Here is a 27,715-nt window from a genome sequence, read left to right as displayed (position 1 = left end):
TTACTGACCCAGCCGTCTAGAGGGCGTCATTACCACTGTAAAGGTACTGTGTGTTACTCATCTCTGCCCAGCCAATTGGTTGTGATGCCATACCTTAGTTAAACACAGTTTATTTTTCCATTTAGCCTCTGAACTATGATGAGAACAAGCAGTGGGAACGATGATATATTTGTCAGTTCTTTGCGTACTTCAACTGCTACAGTCATTGTGAATGCAGAAGATGTGAATGAGCCGCCTGAGTTTATTCCAAAGGTTATTTTCAAATGTGAAGATTTACCAGCTGGCAGTGAACTGGTCTCTCGGGGAACAAGCTACTGATCCAGACACTGGAAAATCTGAAAAATCCTTGCTTGCTTATTTGTATAAATGTAATTTCTTTGACTAATGCTCTGTCCTGCTATAATCACATATTTTAGTTTTGTTTATTACAGACTAAATGCAGTCAAACTGCTTTTTACTAATAAAGATAAATGTAGAGCACCTGCCTTGACATTCTGTCTTCATTATTTCATTTATCAACATTTGCTCACACTGTTAAGAATGCAGATGCAGATGATACTCAATTATATATTTCAACTAAACCTGACGAGACGTCTAAACTGTCCAAGCTAACTGAGTGTATTAAAGATGTTAAAGACTGGATGACCTACAATTATCTTCTCTTAAACTCAGACAAAACAAAGTTATTGCCTATTGGGCCTAAATCCTATAAACAGCAGATCTCACAACTCGACCTGCAATTAGAGGGATACAAAGTTAGCGTTAGCTCTACTATAAAAGATCTAGGTGTCATATTAGACAGCAATTTAACTTTTAAAATTCATATATCCTATGTCACAAAAACTGCTTTCTTTCATCTGAGAAATATTGCTAAGTTACAAAGTATGCTATCCATCTCAGATGCAGAAAAGCTAGTCCATGCTTTTATGACTTCTAGGCTGGACTACTGTAATGCACTTGCTGCCCAGCATCCTCTATTAAAAAACTTCAATTAGTACAAAATGCAGCTGCCAGAGTTCTTACCAGTTCTAGAAAATTTGATCACATCACCCCAATTTTATCCTCCTTACACTGGCTGCCTGTTAAGTTTCGTATTGAATTTAAAATATTGCTTCTTCCATATAAAGCTTTATATAATCTAGCTCCTGTTTATCTAACCAACCTTCTGTCTCGCTACAATCCAATTCGCTCTTTAAGATCTCAAAACTCAGGGCTTCTGGTAGTACCTAGACTAGCAAAGTCAAGTAAAGAAGGTCGAGCCTTCTCATTTATATCTCTATAACTCTGGAATAGCCTTCCTGATAACGTCCGAGGCTCAGATACACTCTCCCAATTCAAAACTAGATTAAAGACCTATCTGTTTAGTAAAGCATACACTTAGTGCACCACTTAGCAGGCTTCCACACAGGTTTCTGCACCTTGTTTATATACACTATTAACAGCAGCTACGCTAATTATTCTCTTTATTCTATATTTCCACCTGGGGATACCCTTCCTGAGGCTCTCAGACTATGCAGAGTCACTGATTCGATCCAAGACCAACGACGAGATGATCCCAAGGTTTCCATATCCTGCACCAGGCCGTATCCTGAGCAGCTACTGTGGTGGTCATGGAGGAGTGGATAACATGAGACTGATTCCTGTGACGCTCCAGGGACAGACGAGTCTTCGCTGAGGCCAGCTTCTTGATTTTGGTCACTTTGTAACAACCTAAAATTCAACCAAATATCAACATCATTTGACGTTGTTATCGGACATCAAAATATTGCTGTCCTTAGATGCTGGCTAGACATTGAATTTTGGTCACCTGACATCACACCCTAAATCTAACCTAATATTAATGTCTTATGACATTCTGTGCCTGCTGGGCAATAACTAGATGCACTACAGAATGTTACGTTTGCACACATCCACAAATTACATGTAAATGCATCACCTTTTTATAGTGTAATACTCAATACTCACTACTCTTGAGTACTTTAAAAGGGTCTACTTTTTACTCATACTTTGAGAAATATTTACAACAGATACTTTTACTCTACTTGCACTACATTTTTAGGCAAGTAATGGTACTTTTACTTAAGTATGATTTTTTAGTACTCTTTCTACCACTGAATATGTTTAACATCTCCAATGTTTACTAGAGGAACATTAGGAGGAAAAAAAGACCTAGAATCTTGTTTACAGGGGCAGAAAGAGTAATACTGACATCTAGCGCCCAAGCCAAGCTATAGTTTCATTAAACATTACAAATTAAACATTAACAAAATACTAAAAAACTGTTCTCTGTCTTATTCTTCATTTGCTGTCTGTGACTAATGGTGTCATGCATTGCAATCATCTAATTAATAATATTTAACCTAAATCAGGGGCAACATGGTAGCTCAGTGGTTAGCACTGTTACCCTACAGAAAGAAGGTTGCTGATTCGATTCCTGGCTGGGTCAGTTGGCATTTCTGTGTGAAGTTTGCATGTTCTCCCGATGTTCACGTGGGTTTCCTCCAGGTGCTCTGGTTTTTCCCAACTGTCCAAAGACATGCGCTAAAGGTGAATTCAATAAACTAAATTGGCCGTACTAGGTCAGTAGTAGTACTGGGTTGCAGTTGGAAGGGCATTTTCTGTATAAAACCTATGCTGGAAAAGTTGGCGGTTCATTCCACTGTGGTGCCTCCTGATGAATAAAGGGACTAAGATGAAGGAAAATGAATGAATAATCTAATTCAATCTTTTAGATTTCATAAACCCCCAAATATGAGCTTCCTTATGTGAGGGTAACACCCGCACACCCCAACTTCTTATGGTGTAATGTTTTTTTTTTAATTTAATATTTTATAGTAATTAATTTTGATCTTAAAATAAATAAATAGTTTAATAGCATGCGGCTTATCCATGTTAAACATAATTCCTGAAAGTTGTCAAATTAATTTAAATGAGTAAATGAAAAGTACTTATCCCTTCAACCATAAAGTCCATTGTGTGGCTGCATGTTTAATCTATTTATGCTTTATGATGCTTACAAATGACCCTATGTGAAACATTTTATAGGTCTGGCCTGTTTTGTTTCGTGTAAATTTTAATGAACCATTTACAGATTTTTTTTATTTATTTTTTTTTTGCTTCTGTCCCACATATGTAAAAAAATTGTTAACCATTTTCCTGTCAGACATGGTTTTACAAGTGTTAGAACTTCTGTGCATTATGTGGTTTCAACTTCTTGTTTGCAAGATATTAGATGTCAAAAAGTGTCAAACTTGTAGTTTTTTTGTCAGCTCATGATCTTTATACTCAAAAAGTGACTTGCTGCTTGTTTAAGCTACTTATATAAAATGAGTTGAAACAACACACTTATGTTTTTTGGGGGACAACCTTGTTTGTTATAAGTCCACTGAAATTTGTAAAAATTATTAAGTTAACTTAATCGATTTGTGTTAGGACAACATGAAGTAATTGTGTGGAACCCAGCATTTTTTTTTACAATGTATGCTGTATTTGAGCAGTAAGAAACAGCAATATGTGATTTAACTAGGGATGAGGCTGCAGGCAAAAGCCTACTGTATGTTGAGCCTTTGTAAATATGCCTTTATAACTAGTACATCATTTTAAAATAAGTAAAGAAAAGACAATGCAATATAATGTCTTCAAATGGGCAAAACCAACCTAGGCTCATTCTGAAAAAGTACCTCAATATACATTTCTGGAGTGCGCCAAATTGTTTTCACAAATCCACCAGAGGCCGTTGTGTATGCTTTTTCAGATGTGAAATTTCCCTTGCAGGTTCCATTAGCGCCTGCTATTCTTCCATAAATACACCAGAGGCTGCTGTCGACTGACTAATCGACTGACCCACCCTCCTCTGTCACTAAACCCAACCGATAGTGTTTTCAAAAACACAGATTGACCCACCCACCCACTTCCCTAAACCCAACTGACAGTTTTAAAAATCAATCCAAAAAAAAAAGAAAAGCACTTGCTTGATTTTTACCACATTTTCAGATTTTACTACATACTCACCCTGTTATTTACTTGTTTATTTTTTTCTGATGATGGGGAATGGACCAGTGAATCTGGCACCCAGCATTTGTAGGACAGCCTCAGGCTCAGCTTCATCTTCCTTCCTGGTTTCCCCCTCCATCCACTCCTCCCTGGTGATTTCATTTGCCCGTTTTCAGTCGCCCTTTGGCTGCTCCCGCTGTCATCCCTTCCCTGGTCCTAAGCCCTCCTCTTGAACACCTCACCCACATGTGATATTTGGAGGTTACTATAAGACCATTATGGAACTTAGTGTTCCCTTCATGTGTGATGGTTACAGTATGTTCACTCTGTTTTGTGTTACCATAAAATGTTTTTAACATGTTTAGCTGATAAGCTGAATCAGCTTTTTCTTCATGCTGACAGAACAGAATGTTGGCTTCCTCTTTCAGGAGAGACGTTACAAGACTGTCAGCCACAAACTTTGTTCTTGGTTGTCAAGGCACCTGTTCCAGAAACCAACTGGTCTGATCTATATTTTGAACACTCAGTGTGAGGACTGCTGAGGTTTTTTTTTATTATTTCAGTTCCTCATTATTTCCTTAAGGTTCTCTAAAGTAATCTTGTTGAATTTATATTTGAAAGAATCTGAAGTAGACTGCAGTAGCCTTTAGAAGAGCTGCAGCCTTGGATGTTGCATGTATGTAAATGCCACAGACCACAGGCAACCCACTTTGAAGATTACAAATATCTCCAGTAAAGGCATTAAAGGCAACAGCTCACACAATAGCGTTGGAGTCTAAACAATCAGTTAGGTGATATCTCCTTTCAAGACCTTTCAAGACCTTTCAAGACAGAGACAATGATGACTGTGCAATTGGGAACCATTTTTTTGTTTTATAAGGTAAGGTCTTTTCTGTTTAATGGAGAGAAGATTTTTTTAAGACATTTCTAAGCATAATAGTTTTAATAACTCGTCTTTAATAAATCTCAGATTTATTTTATCTTTGCCATGATGACAGTAAATTATATTTTACTAGATATTTTTTAAGACACTTCTATACAGCTTAAAGTGACATTTACAGGCTTAAATAGGTCATTTGGTTAACTAGGCAGTTTAGGGTAATTAGCCAAGTTATTGCATAACGATGGTTTGTTCTGTAGACTATCGAAAAAAATATATAGCTTTTTATCTTAAAATGATTTTTAAAAAATTCTAAACTGCTTTTATTCTAGCCAAAATAAAACAAATAAAACTTTCTTCAGAAGAAAAAATATTATCAGACATACTGTGAAAATTTCCTTGCTGTTAAAAATTATTCGGGAAATATTTAAAAAAGAAAAAAAAAATCAAAGGGGGGCTAATAATTCTGACTTCAACTGTATTTAAAATAATAATATTAAAAAACATGTAAAATACAATTAAAGACAAAATAATGTGCCCTCATGTAAAATTAGAATTCCTTTTCAAATATTTCCCATGAGTTTGACAGAGCAAGGAAATAAAAGGAAATTCACTTCTTTTTTTAATTTTACTTTTAGCTTCACTAGAATTTACATGTTTAAAAGCTACTAAGGTCAATATTTTTAACCTCTTTAATAAATACATATTTTTTAGATAAAGTATAAAATATATATACATGCATACATACATACGTACATACATACATACATACATACATACATATATATATATATATATATATATATATATATATATATATATATATATATACATATATATACATATACATATACATATATATATTTATATATATATATATATATATATATATATATATATATATATACATTGCAGACATTGTGATAATTTAAAGAATAATGGAGATTTAGCTACCCTTTATTGTTCTAATATTTTTAATATTTTATTCAATACATTTTATTTTAATCTTTATTTTATGCAAATAGCTTAATATACATTTGTATTTATTTGATATTTTTTCATTACGAGGTTTGGATAATGTTTGGATACAAGATTCTGATACTGTTAAACAGTACATTGTGTTAACTGTTCATATAAATCCTCACTGTAAAGTACTGAATTGGAAATGACGTTATTTTAATATAGTCAGACGAGAACTGAAGTGGACCGATCTAAGGCTTGAAACTCCATGGCTGAAAAGGAGTCCCACTCCGGCCCTGTTACTCACCCTCTTGTCGAACCAATCACTTAAGAGCCAATCTGTTGAACCAATCTCCGTTTATCTTTAGAACACAAATTAAGATATTTAGATGAAATCTGGGAGCTTTCTCATCCTCCATTGACAGCACAGGTCATGATACAATCCAAGTCATATGAAGCTCAAGGAATACTTTTGTGCAGCAAAACAAAACTGTAAAAACTACTTTGCTAGCTATCTTCTTTCTCACGTCAGATCAGGGAGTGCTTTTACTATGGGCAGTATTGTCATTAGAGCCATTAGAGCAAGCAGTAGTACAGTAGTATACATGCATAATCACACTCTTAAACTTTGTGGATAGTCTTTACAGAAGAGTTGAAGCTGCAGCAGACTGAGCAAAACCTCCATTTTAAACCTTACATTCTTGGGATATAATTAAAGTTCTTGTGCATGTGAAGGCAGATCCCAAAAACTTTTAGCAGTATAGCGTGTCTGCATTAAGTACACGTGTTTGAGGGGAGTTTTAAGGGTAACCATTAGTCAAATGAATGAATTACAAAGGTTTTTGAAAAATTGATCAGTATTGACATTAAAATACTTTAAACTTTAAATGTTTTATAAATCAGTTTAATTTGTTTCAAATTAGGTGTTGTCATGTGGATTGGCAGAGGAGTCATGTACTCCTGGCTTTGAGTCGAAGCTGCTGGTTTTTAAAGTCCACAAAGATCACCTTCACAGGGGAGAGAGACTCGGGAGAGGTAAGCTGTGTTCTCCTGACTATTTATACCAGAGAGGCAGGATAACACTGAGATTGGATGGCTATCAATCTCTCTACACAAAACAGATGCACATATTTCTATATTCATGCACTCTTTTTGCTCTGATCAATGTCAAAATGAGTGATGTCACTTAAAGGGGTAGTTTACCTAAAATTGAAAATTCCTCATTCTCTCACCCTTCACTTGTTCCAAAACGATTTGGCTTTCTTTCATCTGTTGAACACAAATGAACATATTTTGAAGAAGTTTGAAACCTGTAACCATTGACATCCATTGTTTTTCCTACTATGGAAGACAATGGTTACAGGTTTTCAGCTTTTTTCATAATGTCTTCTTTTGTGTTAAACAGAAAACAACAAAACTTATACAAAACTCATAAAGGTTCAGAACCTCTTGAAGGTGAGTAAATAATGAGTACATTTTTATTTTGGGGTGAACTATCTCTTTAAATGAAAGTGCTAAAAAAAGCATTGCATGATGATGTATGGCATAAATATGAATAAGCGTTAGCTCTTTTAAAGATCATGCTATGAGCTGATGCTATAACACCTAGGGCCGGCCCTGTACATTTGGGGGCCCTAAGCAGAATAATTTTGGGGCCCTACCTTGCTCTTAATAGAGTATTGCCATTGCAAACCGGCCCACAATGTTTATATTGCTTATTAAATACAATCAATGAAACCGAAAAGTAAAGCTTGATTTTTTTCTACTTAATAACTGTCCAGATTATTTTGAAAACAGCACTGTTTTTGTCAACTAGCAGCTTCAAAATTAAAAAAAAAAAAAGCAATCTTTAATAAATGGACCAGTGATTCATACTTTGCATCATTCTAGAGTGTTTCAATTAATTTGGCAAACAGATTCAAAATTCTATAAAAGATTTTAGGTTGAGTTTCTTCATAAATTCCAAAGGCAAAAACCCTGCAAAGAACCGACAGTAAACAATAATTAGCCAAATGAGAAAATGCATTAGGCCTACTTAGTAATAAAATATTCCGAACTCATTAAAAACTCAAAACAACAACAAAAGCAAAACAATTAACATTAATGCAAATATTGATCCATAAATAATAAAATCAATAAACAAATAGTATAAATATGAAAAAAATATTAATATAAAAACATATAAGAAACAGGGAAGCAACAAATACTGGGTTAATGTCAAGACCCAAACACAAAATGTATGATTATCTTCAGTCTCATTATTTTCAGTCTCTTCATTATATTAATTGAAGTACTCTACTATAGTACTGTTCAAAACACAGTAGGCCCTACATGCCAATAGACGTGTTCAGGGGCCCTGTGGAACAGCTTCTCCTCAAAATGATGAGGATGACAGGGAAAATGTCCTCCAAAATCTCATTAGCAATGTGGAAGACTGCAGACACTAGTTCACTTTATTTTAGTTGCCATGATCAATGGGATTGATAGTGAGATTTATTTGAAGAGTGAATAGTACAGTAGGCTATAATACCTTATCAAGTTTCCCCCCCAAATTATAGCTACATTTCTGCTTGAGTTAGTTATATTTTTGTTTAAATGTTTTTTTATTTGATTAGTATGGTTCACCTTTTGGCTGTTTAATAAATGTTTTTTAAAATGTATTCTTTACATTCAACGTCTATTCTCTGTGTCTTTATGTGTTTGAAACTGGAAATATCTCATCATATAACATACAGCCAACAGTGTATGGTTTATTAGATAAAAAATGTAATATGTAAGTCTATTCTAGTAGTTTGGTTATTGTTAATAAATAGTGCACCAATATAAATCATATCAAATAGCACGAAAGGAAGAGGGAACACAAGACACAAATTGAGAGTGCATATAATCTCACTGAGCGAGCAGTGTACTGAGAGCGCGCAAGAAAATTTGTGGGTGAGCAGCGCATATTTGAGAGAACGTGAGAGAATTTGCACGTGGTCAGCGTATATTTGAGAGCTCGCACGCAGTTTTGTCCACAAACAGAGGAAATCGGTGCACGAGCAGTATATTGAGAAAGCCATGTTCATCATGCTCACTTTGTGCATGACAGTTTTGTGTTGTTCACTTTTGTGAAAGTGAATCTGCATCTTGTCATGGCATTGGAGTTTACATATAGGCCTGTTGTGTCTAATATGAATATAGTCAAGCTATTCAGAGATATTGCCAGATAATCAATTTACCTCTACCATACTCTTAACAGACTTAGATCATTTGTGATTCTGACTGTCATCCTTTCTTGCATTGTCTTGAGCCTTCACGTTGCCAATTATATACTATATTGTTAGTAGCCTGGATAGGTCTCAGTCATTCTGCTACATCATATCGCTTTCTACTGGATGTAAAATGCTCTGCAGTACCTTTTGTCATTTTAGAATGTTAAGTTCTAGTTCTGTAGTTATTTTGGTGAAAGTAACTAAAAAGTAATATAAGAGTCATGTAACAATTACAATTCTAAGACAGTAATATTGTAAGGTAAGGAATTACTTTTAAATAACAGTAATGAGTAATCTGTATTGTATTACAGTTTGGAAGTAACTTGCACAACACTGGTCTTTAACATCATCATTTCCACTTAAAAGTGATGCAAAAAATGATTTTGTGCTCGTCCCGTCGTAATTTTCCCCTACAGTTTTTCTACGCCTGAAGAATAATTAGTTTCGTTTCATTTTCACGGTCAAATTTCCCAATAAAAATCAGGCATATAAATGGGACAGGCCATGGTGGCTGTATGCATGTATTTGCGTTCTTGTGTTGACCGGTCGGTCTTGCAGGTTACCTTGGAAGAACAAACTCGAACCGCGAGAACACAGAATGCATATGAGAAATGAGATGCTGCGATCTTCCTGTTGATCTTCCTGATGACCTTCACACGAAAACATTTTCAAGTTGCATCATTTTTTTCAGTGAAAATGTATGAATATTTAGGTACAGTACTAAAGCACTGTCAATGAAGATAAATGTAAAATGCTAATAAAAACAATGTCAGCAAGAAAACGGCTCGCACCACTAGTGGGTTGTGGGGCCCCCTAGTGGCGGCGGTCGCTTAGTTCGCTTATAGGGAGGGGCAGCTATGACACCTACTGGTGTAACAGTTGTCAAACGACAGAATCCTTCATTCATTGACTAATGGCACCAACATGGCCCTCTATTGGTATATCTCTGGAAAAACGATTGCCTTGTTTAGGAAATAATTTATCTGCCTGTGTTTTGGCAATTCACATATTCATTTGTTCAATATATATATATATATATATATATATATATATATATATATATATATATATATATATATATATATATATATATATATATATATATATATATATATATATAGTAAAATTATAGTTCACACCAAAAAGAAACTTTAATCCCAATCATTTTCTTTTTGGCTTAGTGCCTTTATTATTCTGGGGTCACCATAGCGGAATGAACCGCCAACTTATCCAGCACATGTTTTACGCAGTGGATGCTCTTCCAGCCGCAACCCATCTCTGGGAAACATCCATACACACTCATACACTACGGATAATTTAGCCTGCCCAATTCACCTGTACCGCATGTCTTTGGACTGTGGGGGAAACCAGAGCACCCAGAGGAAACCCACGCGAAGGGAGGGAGAACGCCAACTGACCCAGCCGAGGCTCGAACCAGCAACCTTCTTGCTGTGAGGCGACAGCACTACCTACTCCGCCACTGCGTCGCCCCACACAAGATCAGTTTTGTTTGAATTTTTGCTCTAGACCCAGGCCTTTGCAGAACTGTAAAAAATGTCAGATTTATAATGGGTTTAATATTTCTATCGAACAACTAAATCTAAAAAAAACCCTTTTTTTCCCACTTTTCCAGTTTACTTTCAATGTGGGGTCAGTTTGACCCCAAAAAAGCTACATTTTTTTACACACCATTAAAACAACTGAATCAAGTCCAGTGTTTTAATATGGATTTTTTTAGGAAAAGATAGAAAGTTTCATACCTCTGAGAAGAAAGGAGCACATATATATATATATATATAAAATAGCAAACATCCATCAAAGTTGCCCTGAACCTGTGGGCCAATTAAGGGTTAAAACCCTGATTCATTTGTGTAAGGTCCATGTCTGGTTCTGTAACTGTATTAATTTATAATTATTATTTTATTATCAAATGTATACAATTTTGATAGTAATGCCAGATTTTCAGGACTGACATTCACTAACTGTCTGGACATAGAATAGCGATTGGCTTGGCAATGCTTTGTTTTACTAATGCTAAACGAATATCTTTTGTTGACAGTCCTTTTCAACACATGCGATATACAAACAAGAGTACATTTTCAGTCCACTGATCAGGGCATTGATCTGAACATGGATGGGACTCTGATGATGAGGAGGTCAGTGACTCTTCATGAAGGCCTCAAGGAGTTTTCAGTGTCTGCATGGGACTCCAGTGGCAAGAAGCACACGGCCTCTGTCAGAGTTGAGCATGTCCGTTATCTCGGGAATTATGACGTGAATAAATTAAGGAATACCTCCTCTGTAGAGGTACAGTTAATTCAGGCTAAATTACAGGCAAAGTACAGGCAAATTGGAAATGAAAGTGATCATGTTCTTCTTACTTTAAACAAAAATAGCACAAATATCATCTGTTTTTTCATAGATGGAATCCCCCGTTGATGATCTGGTTCTGACTTTCCCAAAGTCTTCAACTGGTTTAAAGAGAGCAAAGAGAGGTTGGATTCTTCCTCCAATCATTGTATCTGAGAATAGCAAAGGTCCATTCCCAATGAGGCTGGTCCAGGTCAGTGACAGTTAGGAATGAACTCTTGAAAGTGTTGTGGATTCGAAGATTTGTCTGTTTTTGATTGTTTTTCTGATATCTTTCTGTATTTAGATAAAGTCATATTATGCTTCTGAATATCAGATGGCATACAAGATCACAGGTGAAGGAGCAGATCAGGACCCTAAAGGGATTTTACAAATAGACAGACGATCAGGGTGGATCAGTGTGACTCAGTCACTTGACAGAGAAAAAAAAGCTTCATACAAAGTAAGTTGATTCTTACTCTTTTCAAGTTTAAAAATTTAAAATTACTGTATTACATTTTATGTTATAATGGAGATGCTTTGCATTTGTCTGCTAAAGTTTTCTGTATGACCTGACTTCCATGTTTGAGCCACTGATGTAGGCCAAAAGATAACCCTAGCTGCGTTTCCACTTTCGCGCCTAAAGCGAGCGAGCCAAGGCCAGTAGCATTTCCACTGTCACTTCCGAGGCCTGATCGGGCCAAAGCAGGGCTTTCTCAGGGCCAGCGGCCCACCTTTTTTCGGCCCGCCAAATACCTTGGGCCAAAGAGGGCCAGCTGGGGCTCCGGGGCGGAGTGAAAGGAGAGGCGGACTTTGCCAGAGTCTGTTAAAGACGGCATGCCGTCATTGCACTAGTTTTCCGATCGCACAAGAGTACATGTGCCCAAAAAAAAATCTATATATATATAAACATGTAGATGGTCAGTTTAAGATTAAAATATAAAGTATTTTGATACTATGATATTAATCAAATCGTGCAAACAGAGCATTTTTGGGTGAGTGAAAGCAGAAACGAGGCTTTTTTCTGTGACTTTTTCGGTGTACAGCGCCGCTTTACAAACGCATCGGGGGAAAACTGCAAACACAAAATGTGTTCTGTGTCCTCAAACAAGTGTTTATGCTTTTATATGGCATGGTAAAATTTAAAAATGAAACTTAAAATGTAGAGCTTTATTAGTGAATAGCTGCTGAGCGCAATGAAATATAAGCTATATTTTATTACTTGCTCTTATGTGCTGAAACACTTAACACTTTCCTTCACCTATGGTCACTAAATTATATGCAACATCCTTAAATTATTCTCTTAAATAAAGGGGAATTACCTGTTAAGTGTCATATAGCCTAAGGAAATATTAATATGTAATATATAATTTAGGCCTCTCTGGAGCATTTGGACTGAATGTTTGGTGACGTCTATCAAAACAAGGATGTTATGAAATACATTTCATACCAAGAATTTCTGTGGTTTTCTATTATGGATGGGTACGCTCACTGCGCTGGGTCCCTCTGTTAGTGGCCAGACCCAACAGTCGATGCCTACAGTTGGTCAGTGAGTAAACAAATATAATAAATGGAAATACATAGGCCTGTGCATATAGACATATAATGTAATGCTGTACAGAGTTTTGTTTGTTTCCGTTGTCTTCATTTTACTACTCTTGTGATGATGCGATGGTGTGCTTTATCTGCCTGATTCCCGCTGAAGTGGGTGGGTTGTGTGACGTTTGATTCGAGGGACGTTCTGGGGGCAGGGTTTGCGTGACACGCTGCGAGATACTTGCCCGACAGTGGAAACGCGACATGATTTCGGCCTCACTACTCATTACTCACACCCGTCCTGGCCCGATAAAAGCCCTGGCTCGCACTGGCCCGACAGTGGAAATGTGGCTACTGAGAACTGACAACTATTTAAAAAAATAAAATGATGTCTTTAGATTGTAGCTCATGCCACTGGAGTGGATGTGAATAAAGTGGAGAAGCCATTCGAAATTATTGTAACTGTGACAGATCAAAATGATAATAAGCCTGTGTTTACTCAAAGTCCTTTCAATGGAAATGTTCCTGAAGCTTTGGAAAAGGGTAGGTGGATGGTGCAGTTTTTGGTGAAATTACTTTTATTACTTTTCAATTGTATTTCTCCCTTAAATGCATCTTCAGCTCAAATAATAGTTCAAATACTCTCTCATCAAGGTGAAGTGTTCATGACAGTCACAGCCACTGATGCAGATGATAAAGAAAACACTGACAATGCTGATGTCAGTTATGCCATTATCAACCAAGATCCACCATCCCCAAAACCAAACATGTTTGCTATGAATCATGTAAGTGGGGGGATTTCTGTGCTGGAAAAAGGCCTGGACAGAGAGGTGAGAAATGCTTTTTGATGAATTTGAGTGGTTTTTAAATTTTATGCAAAAAGCTCATCAGTCATCTTCCTCTTTCAGCAATGGTTCAGATATACTTTGGTTATTACAGCTACTGACATGAAAGGAGAGGGTTTGTCAACCACTGGCACAGCAGTTATTTCGGTTACTGACAGCAATGATAATGCACCTCAGTTTGAGCAAACCTCGGTAATGCATTTTTTTTACTCAGACAATTAATTTTATAAAATGTTTGAACTTATATGCTGTACTTTTAGTACACTGTATCGGTCCCAAAAAATAAAGTTGGGGCAGTAGTGGCCAAACTTCCAGTTACTGATGGAGATGACCCTGAATCAACAGCCTGGTCAACCAAGTATCGGATCATTAGTGGTGACAAGGATGGGTTTTTCAATGTCAGCACTGGACCCAACCGTTTAGAGGGCGTCATAATGACTGTAAAGGTACTGTGTGTTACTTGTGTCTGCGCAGGCAATTGGTTGTGATGGCTTATTGAACTTATTGAACGGCACTTTCTTTTTCCATTTAGCCTCTGAACTATGAAAAGACCAAGCAGTACATTCTGTCTGTGATTGTTGAGAACGATGATAAATTTGTCGGTTCTTTGCCTACTTCAACTGCCACAGTCACTGTGAATGTAGTAGATGTGGAAGAACCACCTGAGTTTATTCCAGAGAAGAAGGTATTTTCAAACCTGAATATTTAGCAGTTGGTAGTGATTTGATCATTTACACAGCAGATCCACACACTGGAAAATCACAGAAGATTGCTTATTTGTCACACTATAATCACTTTTTTTGTTTTTGTTTTGTTTAGTACACTGCTTCTTCCACTGATACTGAAGTGGGAACTTCATCTGCTAGTAAATTCTGTCTTTGAAGATTCATTTATCAACCTCTCCCTACATAAACCATGAAAATGTAAACAAAGTGTACAATGTGCTTTCAGCTTTGAAAAAAAAAAACAAATTTCCTTATAACTTTTGTGTTGATTAAAGATGTCAAAGAAAGATAAATGTCTGATGATAAGAAAAAGAGAAAAATATATTATATTTATTTTAAACTTTACATTTTTTGTTGTTAGGTTTTTAATCTAATTTTGCATGGCATTAACATACATTTACATCTTCATTTATTCATTTAGAAAAATACTTTTATCCAGAGAGTAGCTCTTTATAAATCCTATAAGTAAGTTATTAGGTGTACAAGTCTAAGTTATTATTTATATTCAGTTGAAGTCAGAATTAGTAGTCCTTCTGAATTATTAGCCCCCTGTATATGTTTTCCCCAATTTCTGTTTAACAGAAAGATTTATAATTATTTTTTCTAAAAACTAATTTCTAATAATTGATTTCTTTTATCTCTGCCAATATAACAGTACTATTTGACTAGATATTTTTCAAGATTCTAGTATTCAGCCTAAAGTGTTTAAAGGCTTAACTAGGTTAATTAGGCAGGTTTGGGTTATTAGGCAAGTCATTGTATAACAGTGGTTTGTTCTGTCAACAATCGAAAAAAAAATAGCTTAATGGCTTTAAACTTACATTTTTTAAATATTTATATATATATATATATATATATATATATATATATATATATATATATATATATATATATATATATAAACTGCTTTTGTTCTAACCGAAATAAAACAAATAAGACTTTCTTCTTCAGAAAAAAAATCATATAGGAAATACTGTGAAAATGTCTTCGCTCTGTTGAACATCATTTAGAAAATATTTGAAAAGGAAAAAAATTAACAGGAGGGCAAATAATTTTGACTAGTTACAGTGCATCCAGAAAGTATTCATAGCGCTTCACTTTTTCCACATTTTTTAATTAACCAAATCTATGAAAGACTTGAGGTACAAAAAAGCAGGCAAAAGGTGGTTGTTTGATGATGATAGTTAGTTTGTTTGATGATGTATGTATGGTAAATAATTTTTGTTCTGTTTTAAAATGTGGAGGTACTGTTTTTTTATGCATTAACTGTACTTTGCAGCCATATTTTGTTTTAACAGGGAAGACCACAATGGAAATAAGCCATGCAGGGGCTTTACTGTACTTTTTATCCTCAACGGTTTATTTCAAGATGTATGGAATACTTGTATTTTGTACAGTTTAAATCTGTCAAATAAAAATTCAATTCAATTCAGTTCAATTCAATCGTTCTCCCTCTTTTCTCAGACCATGGACAGGCCCTAATTGGGCATCTTTAGAGCATCAAATTGGAATTAAATGTGTGAGTGGGAAATTCAGAAATACATGAATGTAAATTAGTTTGCAAAAAAGGACAAATCTTTTGAATTAGTCAATATAGTGCCAAAAAAAAGGACAGAGGTTTTAATTCAATATTTGAATTCTGTCTAAATTTGGTATCTTGTATTCTTTATTAAATGGCATTGGCTTGTATAACTTATGTATATCTTGGTTTGGTCAAATAATAAACCATAAGAAAAACATTGGTTACAACGGAAAAACAAAACTCTCTCTTTGCAACTCTGTTCAACACAATAATAATAATAATAATAATAATAATAATAATAATAATAATAATAATAATAATAATAATAATAATTATTATTATTATTATTATTATTATTATATTATTATTATTATTATTATTATTATTATTATTATTATTATTATTATTATTATATACTGCTTCATTCATCCTCACAATATTGCTCAGGTATTCATGAACTATGTTTTCTCAATGTGAAATACTGTGCTTTCATAAAAACTTGGTAAAGTACTTGTATGTTCACCATGTTTAAGACAAACAGTGTGTAGCTGTGTAGCATAATCTCAAATGTCTTGTGGTTGGAATGCTTTCTGTTTATCACTTACTATCTTCAGCCACATCTTATTCCTTTACGACATTAAGCGTACGTCTGACTGCTGATCTCATTGAGCTCATCAAGCAAGTTTTCTTGAGAAAAAACAGATAGATAAGCAGCAAGGTAGTCTTAAGATAAAAAATGTTATATATATATATATTTACACAAGTACACAAAAATATAAACTTGTATTTTGACTTTTAGTCACTGTTGCTTGAGTGAGGTTGAAGTTAATGGAGAATAGTGTTTTCCATGTTTAGGCTACTCGGCACCTGGTGGTATTCTGAAATAATCACTGACAAAATATTTGGGTCTCAGACAAAAAGAAAGAGATTTTACAATAGGCCTATTCAAAATGTATTTAGTTAAAGAAGGTATTTACAATACTAGGACATACATGACTCAACAGTAGTAAACTGAATAGCCTACAGATAAATGTGACACTTGTAAGTGTAAAGAAAATGTTCAGCATGTTCTCATTCATTCATTCATTTTCTTTTCAGCTTAGTCCCTTTATTAATCTGGGGTCACCACAGCGGAATGAACCGCCAACTTATACAGCACGTTTTTACACAGCGGATGCCCTTCCAGCCACAACCCATCTCTGGGAAACATCCATTCACACATACACTCATACGGACAATTTAGCCTACCCAATTCACCTGTACCACATGTCTTTGGACTGAGGGGAAACCAGAGCACCCGGAGGAAACCCACGCGAACGCAGGGAGAACATGCAAACTCCATACAGAAACACCAATTGAGCCGAGGCTCGAACCAGCGACCTTCTTGCTGTGAGGCGACAGCACTACCTACTGCACCACTACGTCACCCACAGCATGTTCTGACTGTAAAAAATAGCCCTATAACTCAGAATAAGAAACTCAAAGAATATAGCCTTTCATTAAGGCTGAAGCTGGATCGCTTGCTGGCAGAGGCATTGTTAATGAAAGCAGTGTACAACATAAGGAAACCATATGGTTTAAAAAAAAAATAATTTGAGATTCATGAAGCCATATTTTACCACACTACCATCTTACCATGATTTTACCACCATGGTTCTACCACCACATTAGGTGGCGATATGCACTTTACACGCTGGTCTGTGACTCGCCAATCAACCAGAAGAAGAAAAATGTATGGGGGCTTTTATTTTAAAATACATCTCCCGGAAGTAATTTCTACTGCGTTAGCCAGATACCGACAGCCTTGTGTTGAATTAGAGAATCAGCAGTGTATCACAGTTGTATTGACTTCATCATGAGCGAGTCTTTGCTTCGCTGGACTGTTGATAAGTTAAAGCATGGGTTTGAATTGGATGCAAGCGATGACATTGTACAGTAAGTACATCAAGAGATGATAAATGCCTCAGAGTCTACACTATCAGTGCTGTCAATTGTAGAAATGCTGTAAAATATAAATTAACTGAAACTCCCGACAATGGACATAAGATTAAAATAGATAAATAATTTAAAGGTATTAATCTGGAAGAAAGGCCCTTCGTTATGATTAGCAGATTAGCAGATTCTCCTTTAATGTGCTGTTTTATAAATGTATTGTCATTGTATTATGGAAAGGATCATGAAAAGACCCTGCTTTAGGATTTTATATGACATTAAATTATATCATAAGTAGGACTATTACTTTTTATGTATCGATATTTATATTTTTTATATCTTTATTCTATGTTGTCATGTCGGTTTGGGTTTATGTACATTTATAACATACATTTAAATTCTTTTGTAATGCACTTTTACTGTACTAAATGTACTAATGTAACTGTAATACCATTGTATTATGGAAAGGAACACTTAAACACCCTGATTGAGGTAAAGCTGGTTTAATATTCACACATTCATTTTTTTAAAAAACAAAGTTACAACTTTGTTTCAACCCCTGTGTAGTTTATTACTCTACTTTAAATGTTGATTGAGTTGGTTTTATATTCGCTCAGTGACAACCTGTGACATGCTCCCTGTATTGTTTACCATGGTACTTTACATATTCGTTTTGAAATCACATGCAAGTATAACTTCAAAACAACATTAGCACTTTTTATTTGACGGTGAACTTACTTTGGTAGTCTTTAGCTGCTAATAATATGATTTCACTACTTAGAATTTGAAGAATAATAAAATTATATTATTACTGAGAAAGACTGAATGTGTGAATATAAAACCAACTTTACATCCACTGAATATTGGGTCTGAAATCACATGCAAGTATGACTTCAAAGCAACAGCAGCACTATTTAATTGACTGTGAACAATGTTATACTTTGATAGTCATTAACTGCTAATAATATAATTTCAATATTTAGAATTTGCAAAGAATACTTTTCTGAAATTATATTAATTTAAAAGTCTGAATATGCGAATATAAAACCAACTTTACCTCAATAAAACCCTGCTACATGATTTTGACATTTTGTCCTGAAGTATCATATATAGCACTACATTACTTTGTTTTATCAAACCCATCCAATTATCTTGTGTTATCTTAATTGTAGATTTAGTTCAGTGTATGATATGTTTTTTTTTTAAGGTACATCCTATCCATTGACAATGCCGATGAAATAGTGGAGTATGTTGGAGATCTCTTGCAAGGAACTGAGGGAAACAAGCAAGAGTTTGTGGATGAGCTGGTGCAGAGATGGCAGAGGTGTCAGACGCAAACATCTGATGGTCTTGGTGGAGTCCTCAGGAAAGAGGCAGTCATGGGTAAATATGGACACATCAATGTTTTCATATACAGACAGTATATCTATAGTCTTTTAAGTTACAGGTTCAGATTTTAAGTTACAATATTGGTATTAGGGATGTGCATTGGAGTTTTTGTAAATAATCTGTGTAAATGTTAGACTTTTACTGGTTTCTTAGTAGCAGAAGTCGTCATAGTTGGGTAAACTGTGAATGGGAGAGTACAACAAATATTTTTTTCTACAATCCTATTTGCTGAAATAATAAAAGAAAAACTCATGGATGGTGTTACCAAGACTTTCAAAAAAGGAAAATAAATATTGTGAGACTAATAACGGCAGCCAGAAGAGAGGATAATGTCAAATTTACTGTCCTGTCCATACACTTGGCACAATCAATCTATATATATATATATATATATATATATATATATATATATATATATATATATATATATATATATATATATATATATATATATATATATATATATATATATATATATATATACACACTACCTGACAAAAATTTTGTCACTTATCCAAGTTTTAGGATCAACAAATAACTTGACTTCTATTTGATCATTTGGTATCAGATGTGGCTTATACAATAGGCAAAGGCATCTAGATATTTATTTGACCAAAATAAATATGATCATACTTTGATTTTTAATTATTTAATTAGGACAGTAAGGTCTGACTTTGCTTAGACAAAAGTCTTGTTACTCAACCAAAATAATGTGCAGTATAGAATATAAATTATGGTGCTGTGGAAAAATAATTCATATTGTGTATGACACTCATGAGCTTGGACTGCATCCATACATCTCTGCAATGAATCAAATAACTTATTAATAAAGTCATCTGGAATGGCAGAAAGCGTTCTTGCAGGACTCCCAGAGTTCATCAAGATTCTTTGGATTTATCAATGTTTTTCTTTGTTTATGTTAAGAATGTTTTTATGTTTTTAATTGGGCTTTGAGTCTGTAATAAAAGTTTAAATAAAAGTTATCCATCATTTTGAGTGAAATACCAACATCTATAAATCAGCAGTCTGTAAATAAAAAAGTCTTTACCATTCATTTTGTCATTTTCCTTTTCGATACACGATACAAACTAATATTTCTGTCACTATATAGGTCTTATAGCAGTTTAAAGCTGTTATATTGATTTTGATCTGTGCATCCTTACCAATATTATTGCAATTGTAAAAATATGACGAATGTGAGAATATGCTCCTGGTGTTGGCGTGAGTTTCCTCTGGGTGCTCCGGTTTCCCCCATGGTCCAAAGACATGCGGTATAGGTGAATTGAATTAACTAAATTGGCCATAGGCTATGTGTGTGCATGGGAGAGTGTATGGGTTATTCCCAGTACTGGGTTGCAGCTGGAAAGGCATCTGCTTTGTAAAACATATGCTGGATAAGTTGACTGTTCATTCCGCCGTGGTGACCCCCGATGAATAGAGGGACTAAGCCGTAGGAGAATGAATGAATGAATGAGAATATGATGAGAAAATATCATGAGTATCAATGAAGAAATGTTCTGTTCCAGAGGAACTAGACACAGCTCCTAAAGACACCCAGAAGAAGTCCAAACGAAAGGGAAGAAACAAGCAAGAGATTGTGACTATCTCACAGGCTGAGCCAGAACCTGTCAGAACTCCCATTGACTTGATGAAGGTATATCGCCTTTCTGAAATATCAAAAATTAAGTTCAACTTGGTAGACAGAAAGACACAGTGATTTGTTTGCATTTATTAATAGGCGCAAGAGAGCAGCAGCTCCAGCTCGGTGAAAAAGAAGAGCAAGTTTGTGAATCTGTATGCTAAAGAGGGCAAAGACAAGCTGGCTGTTCTTCTGCCTGGCCGTCAAGCCTGCGAGTGTCTGGCTCAGAAACACAGACTCATCAACAACTGTCTGAGCTGCGGACGAATCGTGTGTGAGCAGGAGGGCTCCGGCCCCTGTTTGTTCTGCGGCAGTCTGGTGAGCTCTCTTACTTATCATCAGCCTTGTTTGTGTTATTAATAAACCATTATTTCTGCCAGGCCAATAAGTCTGGCTAGTTTTCAGATGTTTTCACATGAGATATTATTGTCAGAATTAGTCATTTTCAATTGGAAATACTGGATCTGACTCTGGAACAGACAACTAGTTTTGTATGTGACTGCATGTTTGTGGTAATAGCCAAATATAACAAGTATGAATCAAAATGATTATAAATGATTACAAATAGTAATTGTCCTACCATAAATAAATCAAAACCTAATTATTGATTAGTAATACAGTTATCAGAATTATTAGCCCCCCCCTTTATTTTTTCCCCTAATTTTTGTTTAACGGAGAGAAGATTTTTTTCAACACATTTTTAAACATAATAGTTTTAATATCTCATTTCTAATAACTGATTTATTTTATCTTTGCCATGATGATAGTAAATAATATTTGACTAGATATTTTTCAAGACACTTCTGTACAGCTTAAAGTGACATTTAAAGGCTTAACTAGGTTAATTAGGTTAACTAGGCAGGTTAGGGTAATTAGGCAAGTTATTGTATAATGATGGTTTGTTCTGTAGACTATCAAAAAAAAAAAGCTTAAAGGGGCTAATAATTTTGACCTTAAAATGGTTCATATAATATTAAAAACTGCTTTTATTCTAGCCGAAATGAAAGAAAAAAGCATTATCAGACATACTGTGAAAAATTTCTTGCTCTGTTAAACATAATTTGGGAAATATTTAAAAAGCCAAATATTCTATCCTAACAAACCATACATCAGTGCAAAACATATTTATTGAATTTTTAAATTATGCATAACTCTCTATTTTCCAATATTTAGCCTTCTGGTCAAACATAGATTGATATGTTAATACAGATGAAAAGTTGTATGTTGTAACATTTATAAATATTTGTAACATACAGTATATCATTGATATTTGGGATCAACATGATTTGTTTAGTTAAAGACAAAAAAAGAGATAAAAAAAACAATAATTATATTTAATAATCATTATGCATTTAAATATATATTTGTATGTATGTTATTTGTAAGAGCAACAAATAATAACTCGACTTCTAGTTGATCATTTGGAAAAGTGGCAGAAGCTAGATTTTTCTGTTGAATCATCTGTTGAACTGCATCCCAATCATCACAAATACTGCAGAAGACCTATGGGAACCCACATGGACCCAAGATTCTCATAGAAATCTGTCAAGTTTGGTGAAGGGAAAATCATGGTTTAGGGTTACATTCAGTATGGGGGAGTGTGAAAGATCTGCAGAGTGGATGGCAACATCAACAGCCTGAGGATCAAGACATTTGTGCTGCCCATTACATTACAAACCACAGGAGAGGGCAAATACTTCAGCAGGATAGCGCTCCTTCTCATACTTCAGCCTCCACATCAAAGTTCATGAAAGCAGAGAAGTTCAAGGGGCTCCAGGATTGGCCAGCCCCGTCACCAGACAAGAACATTATTGAGCATATCTGGGGTAAGATGGAGGAGGCATTAAAGATGAATTCAACGAGTCTTGAAGAACTCTAAAATGCTTTCTTTGCCATTCCAGATGACTTTAATAAGTCATAATGTATGGATGTCAAAGTCAGACCTTACTGTCTTAATTAAATAATTAAAACTCAAGGCATGATTATATTTTATTTTGGTTAAATAAGCATAATCTAGAGGCTGTTGCCTTTCATATAAGCCACTTCTGATAGCAAGTGATCAACTAGAAGTCAAGTTATTATTTGCTGTTCCTAAAACTTGGAAAGGTGACAAGACTTTTGTCAGGTAGTGTATTTATCTATATGGATGGCACAGTGGCTCAGTGGTTAGCACTGTCAGCTCACAGCAAGAAGGTCGCTGCTTCGAGTCCTGGCTGGGGCAGTTAGGGATTCTATGTGGAGTGCTTCGGTTTCCTCCCACAGTTCAAAAACATGCAGTAAACTGTAGGTAAATTAGTTAAACAAAATTGACTGTAGTGCAGGAGTTAGTATGTAAATGTGAGTACTGGGTTGTGGCTGGAATGGCATCTGCTGTGTAAAACATGTGCCGGAATAGTTGTCAGTTCATTTTGCTGTGGCGACCCCTGATGAATAAGGGACTAAGCCAAAGGAAAATGAATGAATATTTATCTATGCTTGTAGATTGTTTATTATATTTTATGCATGATTCACTCCCCTACAGAGTCACCCCAACCAATCTAAAATGATCAATTCTTTTCGAATAGAGAAATTCAAGTCATCTGGTGAAATTGTAGTCACATAGCAATACATGTCGCAGAATAACAAAATATTGCAATTTTAGATTTTTCTGATATTCTGTAGCCCTGTTTGAGACTGATGGACAGCAGTTAAAGTAGCCTTTATAATCAAGGTTTAACATGTTTGCACATGATTCAGGTCTGCACCAATGAGGAGCAAGAGATATTGCAGAGGGACTCCAACAAGAGCCAAAAGCTCCGTAAAAAACTCATGGGAGGTAAGAAATTAAATGATTCCATGCACTTTAACTTGACCTTTGCAGCATTTGTGTGATCACTGTTGTTTTTTTTTGTGTGGTCCCAGAGGGAACCGAGCGAGAATATCTGCCCCACCAAGAGTCCAAGATGAAGGCTGGTCTGGAAAAGGCCGTAAAGCACAAAGACAAACTACTGGAGTTTGACAAAAACAGGTCTGCCTTTCCAAATACGGTGTTGGTTTGATTGCCAGGATTCAGCCTCATAAATGCACATTAATGAGTTTAAAGCACAAACAAATATTATTGTTGAAATTATAAGCCCTACAGAATTATTAGCCCCCTATATATTTTTCCCCAAGTTCTGTTAAACAGAAAGAAAAAGAAGATCAACACATTTTTAAACATAATAGTTTTATAATAACTGATTTCTTTTATCTTTGCCATGATGACAGTACATAATATTTTACTAGATATTTTCCATGATACTAGTATTCAGCTTGAAGTGCAATTTAAAGGCTTAACTAGGGTAATTAGGCAAGTCATTGTACACTCAAAAATAACTCATCGGATGAACTCAATTTGTTTAGCACCAACAAAAAAACTATTTACACAATTAAATGCAATTGAGTTGGTGCAACATGATTTTATTAAATAAAAATTTGTATTTTTATTTAACTTAAACTCAAATCATCTACAGTATGTCTATTATGTGTCACACATTTCAAAGTCTCTTAGTTTTATTTGAAGTTATCCTAAATCATCTAAAAAAAGCCATTTTTAGGCATATTTCATGAGTTACATATTCAGTTGATTGATACTGATATCAGAACTAATTTTAGGACAGTTATTGCTCACTGAGCAAAGCAACAAACTGCATATTTGCTAATTAAGCTGCCAACACCCAAAGCATGGCTGCATCTGCAAGGTGGTAATCTCAAAACTTAAAATATTACATGACAAGTCTAACAAGTCTTTCTATTAAATTTAAACACCTAAGATTACTGTTATTGTTAACATTTCTCTCTCTTAATTGAATTCAATGCAAAGCATGCTGGTCTCAGCACAAATGCTTAAGTTAACTTAATGGTTTACAGATTTAAGTGGACTGAACATAAAAGAAGTAAATTGGCCAAAGAAATTATGAGAATTGAGTCGTTTCTGCTCATTTAAACAGATAGTTTGAGCAAGCAGCGGAAAGTGTATAATGATAGTTTGTTCTGTAGACAATCAAAAAATGCTTAAGAGGGCAAATAATATTGTCCTTAAAATGTTTTTTGAAAAATAAAAAACAGCTTTTATTCTAGCAGAAATAAAACAAATACGACTTCCTCCAGAAGAAAAAAATATTATAGAATATACTGTGAAAATTTCCTTGCTCTGTTAAGAAATATTTGATATTGAGACTACACAAGAGGGCTAATGATTTTGACTTTAACTGAAGATCTTCCTCTTTCTTTTAGTGTTAAGAGAACACAAGTCTTGGATGATGAATCCGATTATTTTGCTACGGATTCCAACCAGTGGCTTTCTCCAGGAGAGCGGGAGGCATTACGGAAGCGAGAAGAAGAACTTCGGGAGCTTCGACACGCTTCCCGCAAAGACCGCAAGATCACGATTGACTTTGCAGGTAGACGAGTGCTGGATGAAGGCGAGAATTTGTCTCCATACTATCAAAAGTAAGAACCCACTTCTGTAAATATTTGTTTCAGTCATTTGATTTTTGATGGATGGCAGCATGGTGACTCAGTGGTTAGCACTGTCACCTCAGCTGGGTCAGTTGGCGTTTCTGTGTGGAGTTTGCATGTTCTCCCCGTGTTCGCGTGAGTTACCTCCCGGTGCTCGGGTTTCACCCACAGTTCAAAGACATGCGCTATAGGTGAATTGATTAAACTAAATTGGCTGTAGTGTGTGAATGCGACAGTGTATGGGTGTTTCCCAGGATTGGGTTGCAGCTTAAAGGGCAAAATATATGCTGGAATAGTTGGCGGTTCACCCCTAATAATAAGGGACTAAGCTGAAGGAAAAAGAATGAATGAATGCTTTCTGATGGATGCCAAGGTCAATTCACACTGCACCGACAGATGATGGACATGATCAGTGATGAATTACATTATTACTTTTTCAGACTGTGCTTTGCATGAAGTCACATTTCATTAATCACATTTGGGCAAATGTAAATCCAGTGGGTTGTTGTCCCTCAGGGTATGCAGAATCAAACATTGTAATGGTGAAGACGCTGTAAGGTTAATTTTTCAGATAAATATAAATTAATAGAATAAATAAATAAATAAATAGAAATAGAAAACACTGCTATTGATGACATTATCAGGTGATAGTATACATTGGAGAGGTGTGTATAAGGCTCTTTCCACACTGAACATGGGTGTTTTTAAAACCACAATCTACATGGTATGCTGTTCATCCGCATGTAAACACAGCATCAGGTGACCGGTGACAAGATTTTCAGAAACTAGTAACCGTGTTGATATGTGGCTAGTAAAACTATTTTTTTTACAGGCTTATGATAGGCCAATATGGCTTTATTCTTAATATTATTTAACACCTATTGGTTCTTCTTATTTTTTGTTTCTTAATATTTTTGCAGATTTTTGCCTTTATTTTAATAGGACAGTAATTAGACAGAAAACAAAGTTGGAGGGGGGATGGGATCGGGAAAAGTTTGTGAGCTGGGATCCAACTTCGGACATCCAAAACACAGTTCTACTAAATGTCCACCTATTGCCCACAAAGCTATCGGCACCAGCATTTTTGATTTTTTTGACAGTGCATCATAGTACATTGTTACATTTTTGTGTGGATGAGTATTTATTATTTTTTTAAATGAAAAACTCAAAAATATTTACAAAAAAACCTGCGCAGCCCCCCTGTATATTTTTTCCCCCAAGTTCTGTTAAATGGAAAAGAGATTTTTTTTCCAACACATTTTTAAACATATTCGTTTTATAATTTATAATATCTGATTTCTTTTATATTTGCATTGATGACAGTACATACTATTTTACTAGATGTTTTAGTTTTCAGCTTGAAGTGAATTTAAAAGCTTAATTAAGGTAACTAGGCAAGTTAGGGTAATCAGACAAGTCATTGTACAAAGTGATTCAAAAAAAGAATACCACAACTTTGAAAACCTGTATTTAATCAAAGAAACATGATGGAACCTTGTGTAATTAATCAATGTGAAGAGTACTTAACAAAGTTTGTTTCCAGTTGAAAACAAGTTCATAGATGCTCAATATGACCCCCTCCAGACCATCGAGTGACATCAACCCGAAAGTTGTGGTATTTTTGAATCTCCCTGTATAACAGTGGTTTCTTATGTAGACAATTCCAAAAAATACTGCTTAAGATATTAATATAATTATAATTATTTTTAAGCTAATAATATTGACCTTTAAATTGTTTTTAAAACAACTAAAGGTGCTGTATGTGAGTTTTTGACTCTTCTAAAGCATAAAAATACCATAATATGTTTGCAGATATTTAAGAACCATGCCAAGTAAACACTTGTTTATCTGAAAAACAATGCTGAAGTCAGATATTCTGCTTTGAAAATGTGTTTACCTGTCCAGAACACTGTCCTTGTTTTGGTCATTTTAACCTGCCCAATGCCAGTTTAGCCAATTATATTTCAGCCCCCCCGGGTTGCCTTGGTGGAAAACCGCGTATTTCAATCATTCATTCATTTATTCATTCATTCATTCATTCATTCATTCATTCATTCATTCATTCAGAAAAGCTCTGAAAGTATGCGTCTGCAACCGAAATGCGACCTCCGGTGGACAGTAGCAGACTATGAGAAAATGAGACAGATTCAGTTCCACATTAAGTTATCAATTAGCAAATGATATAAATATTACGAACGTGAACATTAGGTGA

The 27,715-nt window shown here is 35.0% G+C and overlaps 2 protein-coding genes across 3 annotated transcripts in view; both read left to right on the top strand.

The window, feature by feature from the left end:
• LOC130231453 (protocadherin Fat 3-like) overlaps positions 1-16,024 on the top strand; it is a 30,510-nt gene extending 14,486 nt beyond the window's left edge. The window contains 14 exon segments of the mRNA XM_056460785.1: positions 1-14; positions 4,760-4,873; positions 6,757-6,868; positions 11,147-11,394; positions 11,510-11,650; positions 11,744-11,899; positions 13,371-13,515; positions 13,627-13,802; positions 13,881-14,009; positions 14,078-14,263; positions 14,350-14,500; positions 14,503-14,596; positions 15,841-15,913; positions 16,007-16,024. The exon segment at positions 1-14 is cut by the window's left edge and continues 85 nt beyond it. Coding sequence (XP_056316760.1) covers positions 1-14; positions 4,760-4,873; positions 6,757-6,868; positions 11,147-11,394; positions 11,510-11,650; positions 11,744-11,899; positions 13,371-13,515; positions 13,627-13,802; positions 13,881-14,009; positions 14,078-14,263; positions 14,350-14,500; positions 14,503-14,596; positions 15,841-15,913; positions 16,007-16,024 — 1,757 coding nt within the window.
• Positions 16,025-17,841: 1,817 nt separating this feature from the next.
• The window catches only part of trip4 (thyroid hormone receptor interactor 4), a 164,722-nt gene continuing 154,848 nt past the window's right edge, over positions 17,842-27,715 (top strand). For both annotated transcript variants that reach the window (XM_056462138.1, XM_056462137.1), the window contains exons 1-7: positions 17,842-17,999; positions 19,204-19,379; positions 20,912-21,039; positions 21,124-21,342; positions 23,761-23,839; positions 23,926-24,031; positions 25,279-25,494. In XM_056462138.1, the coding sequence (XP_056318113.1) occupies positions 17,920-17,999; positions 19,204-19,379; positions 20,912-21,039; positions 21,124-21,342; positions 23,761-23,839; positions 23,926-24,031; positions 25,279-25,494 (1,004 nt within the window). In that variant the 5' untranslated portion in view covers positions 17,842-17,919. The remainder of the gene's footprint in view (positions 18,000-19,203; positions 19,380-20,911; positions 21,040-21,123; positions 21,343-23,760; positions 23,840-23,925; positions 24,032-25,278; positions 25,495-27,715) is intronic.

This window comes from Danio aesculapii, chromosome 7, assembly GCF_903798145.1.
Source record: "Danio aesculapii chromosome 7, fDanAes4.1, whole genome shotgun sequence".
Taxonomy (NCBI): Eukaryota; Metazoa; Chordata; class Actinopteri; order Cypriniformes; family Danionidae; genus Danio; species Danio aesculapii.
The sequence above is the reverse complement of the archived record's forward strand: the minus strand, read 5'-3'. Positions and strand labels throughout refer to the sequence as shown.